At 41.9% G+C, this 7,877-nt stretch overlaps 2 protein-coding genes across 3 annotated transcripts in view; one reads left to right on the top strand and one right to left on the bottom strand.

Annotated features, from left to right (window-relative positions):
* AASDHPPT (aminoadipate-semialdehyde dehydrogenase-phosphopantetheinyl transferase) overlaps positions 1–4,029 on the bottom strand; it is a 26,106-nt gene extending 22,077 nt beyond the window's left edge. Inside the window, exons 1-2 of the mRNA XM_003801167.3 lie at positions 3,746–4,029; positions 1,921–2,146 (exon numbers count right to left, since the gene is read on the bottom strand). Coding sequence (XP_003801215.1) covers positions 1,921–2,146; positions 3,746–3,928 — 409 coding nt within the window. The 5' untranslated portion in view covers positions 3,929–4,029. The remainder of the gene's footprint in view (positions 1–1,920; positions 2,147–3,745) is intronic.
* A 271-nt stretch (positions 4,030–4,300) lies between these two features.
* Positions 4,301–7,877, top strand: part of KBTBD3 (kelch repeat and BTB domain containing 3) — a 26,774-nt gene continuing 23,197 nt past the window's right edge. For both annotated transcript variants that reach the window (XM_023507721.1, XM_003801175.3), the window contains exon 1: positions 4,301–4,416. In XM_023507721.1, the coding sequence (XP_023363489.1) occupies positions 4,307–4,416 (110 nt within the window). In that variant the 5' untranslated portion in view covers positions 4,301–4,306. The remainder of the gene's footprint in view (positions 4,417–7,877) is intronic.

The raw sequence follows: 7,877 nt of genomic DNA, 5'->3' as shown, positions 1-7,877 counted from the left end.
AATGGCCTTTCCACAAACTTCTGATTTTAAAAAGTTCACTTAAATATAATAGAAAGCTAGAAAACACATAGGAAAATTCCCATGCTCACTCTGAATATTCTGTAGCAGAGGTTCTTTTAAAACAAGCTTTTCATGACCCTGCTGAATCCAGATCCTCTCCTTAGAAAAATGCATATGTGCACATCCAAAATGCAGCAAACAATCTAAAAGGTTAAAAAAAAAGCCTTCAAGTTTATTATCAGTCAGATCAAGAACTTGTTACAATGTTTCCAGAACACTGGAGTCTTGTTCTAAGCAAACCTGAAAAGTTATAACCAGGTCAGAGAATGAGCAGCTGGCGGGAAGGCAAGGTGGAGAAAGATGAGTCACAGCCGCACTCGGAAGCGACACTGCAGCAGTGTTTACTCATCTGACAAATATTTACTGGCCCTGTTGATACTCTGAGAACTGTTAATAGATATGATACTCATCAAACTCTGATGCAGCTAACATGGTTCCTGCTCTCACATCCATCAGGGGAAAGAAAATCAATGACGTCCTGAGAGTAACCACAAACTGACAGACACTACTGGAATAACAATGTATTTTATGAGAGCCTACAACAAAAGGACCCACCTTAGTTTGCAGGTTCACAAAAGCTTCCCTTTTAAAAAAAAGTCAACATGAGAGGTATCCACTAAACAAGAGTTAAATGTGTAGAAATCTATACACATATCTGGGGGATGGGGGATAAAATTTTAAGTCTTCCATTGTGAGAGTCGCATATTCGAACACCCTGTGGTGGAGGCAGTGTGGAGATTAGATAGTTGTACTATGAAATTAGGAAGATGTGAGTTCTCTTATTAACAGCTTTCTTCTTAACCTGCTATCTTCTGATAAAAATTAAAGTATGTCTGTATTCATCATAGGATGGTAGAAAAAATTAAATCAGAGAATAGAGGAAAAACACTTTGCTAAATGGTGTGGCACACAGTAATTGTTCACTGTTAGTGATGATGATGAGGATAGATAAGTTAAGCAAACCTCTTTTTAGTATGTATTAAAATTACCTAGATATACCAACCCTATTATAAGTGTTAATGGTTCCTATAGCCACCAGTACAAATATACAAGACAATATACAAGTCACTTAGATATTTTAATAATATTTGCTTGTCACTTTTATTTATATAAATGTGCTAAAAAGAGCTGTATTTAGACATAGCACAAATATACTCAACCCTTGCTATCCATGGAAGATTGGCTCTAGAATCCACCTCCCTTGGATTCTAAACTACTAAGATCAGGCCTACTATCAAGTCATGCTCAAGTCTCAAGTAGTCCCTCATTCCCCCCATAGAATCAGTAGATGTGAAAAGGTGGCCTCCCATATCCTCGGTCTTCACATCCCACAAATACTATAATTTCCAGGCACGTTTGGTTGCAGGTGCAGAATCTGCAGATACAGAGGGCCAACTGTACTGACTGGAACAAACCTTGTTTAAGTAGATTGCACAGTTAAGCACATGTTGTTCAAGGGTCAACTGCTCGTGTTATCTCTACCTAAGAACTAAACTATAGTATGTAACCATCAGAATTCTTTTGTTAAACAAACCAACTTACTAATTGTGGGAAATGCTTAAGTGAAACAAGCTGAAGCATAATTTTAAAAAAAACCTTTATATTTTACCTTACCTCCACAAGAAGTATTATTATGGATCCCCAGATATGGAGAACCTAATACTTATCCACAAGTCTTTTAATATTCAAGGAAACATATCCTTTTCATAGATAAGTTCTCTCAGATAGATTACCATTATATATTACCATTGAGTGTGGAGCATATTTTCCCTAAACAATTGTCTATAAAACATCTGCTGGCCTGAAGGTAAGAACTGAAACAGCAAGACACAATTTCTATACACAGAAGTGCAGCATTACCTGGAAAACTAGTCTTCATTATATCAACTCCAACTTGCAGCTCAGGCTCAGCTGCAAGAACCGCATAGTCCCCTTGATGTGAGATGTTAAAGTTGAAATTGGGATAAGGATTCAACGAGTCCTTTGCAAGAACTGGTTTTCCTTTTGCAGTTCTTTGCAAACGGATATTATTCCAAGGGATATGCAATTTCTCTGCAACTAATTTCCTTATCATCAGACGACCAGCCTGTTAAGTACATAGAACATTTGTTATGTATTGATGTCAACTAAAGAGATAGGTATTCTGCCTCTAATACACAAAGCATAAATATTTTCATCATTTCTAAAATGTTCATTTTAAAAAGTCCACAAAGTTCCTAAGTATTAAACCTGCTATATTAAGATGAAAGCAATGATTGATTAAATAGGTTAAAGTCCAGTTTAGCAATTCCCTTTCTTTAAACAGTAACAATGTTAACAGCAGGTATCTTCCCAGTCTTTCCTCTAAGTATTTAAATATATATACATTTGCATATGTCTTTGCTAACTCTACATGAACACATATGAGGTCATACTTACAGAGTATTCTACTGCATACAAGGTTTTTAATCTGTACTTACTGGGAATTACTTCATGTCTGTACTTACTGGAATTGCCTGTGCACTTTTAACCGTAATATTTTATAGCATTAAAGTACAAAAGACATACTATTCCCCAATTATTGGGCACTTTAGACTGGCTCTAGATTCGCTTTTATAAAACTCCCCAGTAAATAGCCCTATTATTACTACTTCCGCTCATCTATGTATTTCTAGATCCTATACCCCCACCGCTCAGCTTCAACAATTAGCAAGCCATGACTTTTCTTCAGTCTCTCCTATCTCCATTAATTATTAAGACAGAAATTACTAAAAGCAGGAAAACCCCAAGGGTGTAGGACAACAAAGGATTTTCAAAAAACACCTTTCAAGGTTTCTCCTTCCTTCAAGTCTAGCACTTAAAATAAAAAACTCCAAGCCTTTGGAATTAACTTCATTTTACAATTTCTTACAACTTACACAAAGTGTAAAAAATATTCACCAATATGCTTTCAAAAAATAATCAACTACCTCACATTTCAACCAGAAAAGTGCTTCAATATGGTACACTTCCAAGAACTGGGTGTATCTGAGGAGACGGATATTGCAGATTGTTTCAAATTCTACTATATAGTAGCGTACGTATTTAAAAATACGTAAACAAATAAACCTACTTAAAATACTGTTTCCTAAGGCACCTAGTCGGGAAAATATGCCTGGGCCTGTATCTGACTTGGGCTTTCTTTTCACTGGTAAAAGGCAGCTGGCTCAGGCCTCCTCCAGTCCCAAGGGTGTGCAAGGCCATAAACTAAGACATGTCAATATTTTCTGGGGCCTACCACGTGGAGGGCACCATTGGGGGGTGGTAGAGTATTTAATAGGTATACTAAGCATGGATGATGAACTCAAGCAAAGAAAAAAACAGAATTTAACATTTAAAAATAAAAACATTCATTACAGAAAAAAAGAAAGTTATTGCATAGGCCTTTCCTATACTTATTGTTTTTTGGAGGGTCTCTATTTTCAGTTGCACTGGGGGAAGAGCTAATTTTCACAGCCAGGAAGGCCTCCAAGGAGGTTACAAAGACCGTGCAGACCAGGCCGTGCGCACGCCAGACGCGCTGCAGCGCCGACCACCCCGGCCCCAGGAGGCCCCCCTGGGGTCCAGGAGCGCGGCGTCCACGCCCGGGCGGGAGGTCTCCACAGCCCGGCCCACCTCCCCCAGGATTCGTCTTCCTCGGCTCTAAATACCAAAAGACCAGAAGTACCATGGCTGCCTTAGCGTCCCGGGCAAAGACGAACTGGCCAATGCGTTCCTTCTCCTCGGGCTGGATCGATCGCACTGCCAGAAGCCATTCTGCTCGGCTCGGCAGCCAAGTGCCGCAGGAAAAGGCCCAGCGCACGCCCTCCATGGATGGCACCAAGCAGACCCGCTTGGCTGGGAAAACCATACACAGGGAACCGACACCTCCGCCACCTCGGCCTGATGGCGCGGACGCTAGCGTAGCCCCGCCCCCGTCTTTCCGGCGTCGGTGCGCAGGGGGCGGGGCCTCCCGGCACAAACAGCGCAGACGCAGGAGGGAGGGCCTCCTGACCCTTTCTAGCCGGCGCCGACGCAGGGGGCGGGGCCTCTCGCTACGACAGGCGGGCACGTTGCCCTCTGAGAGCGCTCACTGCCCCGCCCCCCGCTCAGCCCCCGCCTGTAGGTGGAAGCTGCCGGGGTGGCCGCAGACACCAGCCTCCGCGCAGTGCCGCATGGTGTGACGTCACGTGGGACGTGGCTTCGGAGGCAAGCGCAGGGAGGGACCAAGGCAGAGAGGCCGGCAGTTATGCCACTCACACTTGGGGAAGAGTTAACGGGACAGCGGTGCAAGCCAATCGCAACCAGTTCTCTGGCGGCAGGGAGACTGGGTGGAGACTGCGGAGACTGCAGTTGCAGGTGGGTGAACTCCGGGGTCTGAGAGAGGAGTGGGATGGTAGCGCATTATTCCCACGCCCTGGGTTTGGCCCCAGAGACCTACATAAAACAGGATTTCCCTGGCGTCAGCTGTTTCTGTCGCTTCTGTGTGCTTGGGGGCAGGAGAGGTTTCCGTGGTTAGGAAAGGTCTGCCGTGGTGACCCCTGGAGTTGTGCAACGCGGCAACCCTGAGTTGCACCTTCCCTGCCTCCCAGTCCCATCCACCCTCACACCGGACGCTTCCTACCCATAGAGCCACCTGCCCTGAGACCCTCCATCTGAAGGCCAGACACTACCCCCGGTGCGGGGCACGGGCCCCGCCTGAATCCGGGACTGTCAGCGAGCAGCTGGGCCATTGCTGACCGCTTACTGCGGCGATGCAGTGACCCAGGTTCTGTTTTGTAATTGCTAGTGGGCCCTAGGGAGAAACTGAGGATTCCATTGTGAGTGGTTCCGTCGTAAGAGAGGTCCTTGCTCTTGGCAGCAGAACCGAGTAAATAACTTAAGCAGCCCTTCAGATTTTCTCAAAGCCTTTCCCCAGGTTTTCTCAGACTTTATGAAGGGTCATATTGATGTGTGCATCTGTTTCCGTGGCTATTACGTGTAGGCTGTTGTTGACTTGAGAAAGCCCCTGCGATCGATGTCCCCTGTGAGTTTCCGCCCAGGAAAAAGTAGGGCTCTGCAGGTGAGTGTATGTGCCTCACTCGGTGGTCCACCGCTGTAAATGCCATCCAGGCAATTTCTTTTCTTTGGCTGCCAGGAGTAACGGCCAAAGGCCAACAGTAGAATTAACACAATTACTTGCCTATTATTTCTATTCTCTTTAAAATTTATGCTTGTTTCCATTAAGTTTTCATGATATCATAAACTTCCTTAAATCCTCTGCAAGTAGATGGAATTTTGAACACTCACAGAAACAGAGAAATACAAATCTTCAAAGCTCATAAAATGATATATGAACGTGATATATTAATTTAGTTAATACTTACTAAAAACCCGTGCCAGGTGCTGTATTTAAGATGTTTACTACCTGGCAGAGCTTACACTCTGGCAAGACAGCAAAGCAGATACATTGAAAGCTGCAGTAAGAGAAAGAAAGTGTAACGGTAAAAAGCACCGTGCTGGTCATGCCGCATCAGCAATAACTTTGTAACTTTCCGTTAAAACTTTATAACTTTCCATTTTAACTTTATAACTTTCTTTCCTGTCTTTTATAACTGATATCTTTTCTGTTTCTAAAACACTTCTGTGTACATTATCATACATGCCCTTCTGTGCATTAGTTACTACTGATGGAGAAGCTGAACTCAGAAAGAAAATTCGTGGCATTGTTTGAATTCAAGTTTAACAACTTGTATCCCATTCTGTTACCATTGAACGGGATTTCTGTCTATTAGATCTATGGAGCCTAATATACAGGCAGGGAATGTAGTGGTTATTTGCACCAGTTCTCTCTGTCTAGAATATTCCCTGTCCTTGCATCACCACATTCCTTTTTCCTCTGTATCAGGCTCAAATGTCATACCAAAGAGAGTATCTCTGCCCACCCAAAGGATAGCTGATTCTCTCCACTGCCTACTACCAGCTCCAAGTTTAGTACCATGGTGAACACTATAGGTTTGTTTAATTTAATCTTTTCTATTTACCTTTTTTTAGAACACCTCAACACACATGCTTTTTTTGCTTTTTAAAATCTTACTTGTCATCCTTCAAAGCTTAGCTTAAACCTCACCATCTCTTAAGGCCTACTCCAGAGTAGTTTTCTTAAAAACAGTATTGTTTCTATAATTCATTTGGCAGTTCCTCTAGTACTACCCCATGACATCTCTCCTGTTATAATGAATTATTTTCATGTGTATTATCCTGAGATATAAAACTACTTGAGAGGAAATTTCGTGTGTACTTTAATTTTTACAAGTGGTATACAATAGATTTTACTCTCAGGGCTAAGACTGATTTTTACATTCTGTCTGCTTTCCCTCACTTTTAAAAAGAAAATATAAATATGCAGTTCATAACTTGCTTAACTACATTCAATAACCCCCCACATTTTATTAAAATATTTTTTATTGCATTGGTCAGGGAAGGAAGAGAACTAAAATACTAGAGGCTAAGCCAGTTTGTGAGTAATGGTCATCTTGCCTGATCCTGATCTGTGGCTCCTTAGCAGGCTTCTCAGAGAATTGTATCCTGCATGTTTCCAGCTCTACCGCCAATTGTCTGTGTGACTTTGGGTAAATCACATAGCCTTGTTCAGGTATTAATTCGAATGGAAAAGCATCACATGAGATTAGAGATTATTCCTAAGTTTAGCTTGTTTTGTTTTGTTTTGTTTTCAGTTTTTGGGCTGGGACTGGGTTTGAACCCACCACCTCTGGTTTATGGGCCCCCGTCCTACTCCTTTGAGCCACAGGCGCCACCCTAAGTTTAGCTTTTTATTGGGTCACAAACTTCATTCTACGCTGACCTTTTTTTCCTAAGACTTTGCTGAATAGCTCCATAATTCTACCAGATTCTCAAGGGACTCTTCTTGTCTCTTACCCTCTAGATCCAATCCATCCTATACTGCTATTGGTTCTACTTCTAAAATAGGGCTAAATCCGTGTATTTCTTTTTATCAGCAGTGTTTATACTCTAGTTTAAACCATCATCATTTCTCACTTGAAATACTGATTAGTTTTCCAGCCTCTTCTAATTCTGTCCTCTATGCCTTAAGTACAACTTGTCTTGAGAGCTAGCTGTAGAAAGCCAGGCCCTTAATCACTATGCTGTATCCCCTTTTAATTAGACTGAGGAGAAGTTAGCAACATAGGAAACCTGAAGAGTGTTTCAAGAAAAGGGACTAGTAACAGAGTGAATATTCCTCAAAGGTTAAAAGAGATGAGAAGAGAGAAGTGAGCATTTGACTTCAAAATGGTAGTGTGGTGACGATGACAGGGACAGCTTTAGCATTGGTCAGGTAAAGGAGGAGAACTTGGCTGCAGTGGATGGAGGTGATGCTACCATGGAATGTTTTAAAGAAGGCTTTCTGCATTAGGGAGTAGAAAAATGGGATGTCGTTAGAGGGTAATGTAGCATCAAAGGATGGATTTTTATTTGACGTTTATTTAAAGATGAGAGATAGTAGAATTTTTATACTGATGGGAAATGCCCAGTAGAGTGGGAGAAATTATTAATGTGGTACACAGTGTGTAGCTGTGTAGTGTGTAGTGTTTGTGTGTGTTTTCCACTCTAAAGTATACTCCAGAGGAAAGGACCTTGTCTGTACTCCTTTTTTTTTTTAATTAAATCATAGCTGTGTACATTAATGCAATCATGGGGTACAATGTGCTGGTTTTATATACAATTTGAAATGTTTTCATCAAACTGGCATTTTCTTAGTTATTGTGTTAAGACATTTATATTCTACACCTAGTAAATTTCACATGTACCCTTGTAAGATG

This window comes from Otolemur garnettii, unplaced genomic scaffold (genome assembly GCF_000181295.1).
Source record: "Otolemur garnettii isolate 467f Iridium unplaced genomic scaffold, OtoGar3 scaffold00200, whole genome shotgun sequence".
NCBI lineage: Eukaryota > Metazoa > Chordata > Mammalia > Primates > Galagidae > Otolemur > Otolemur garnettii.
This window is presented reverse-complemented; position numbering and strand designations above follow the sequence as displayed.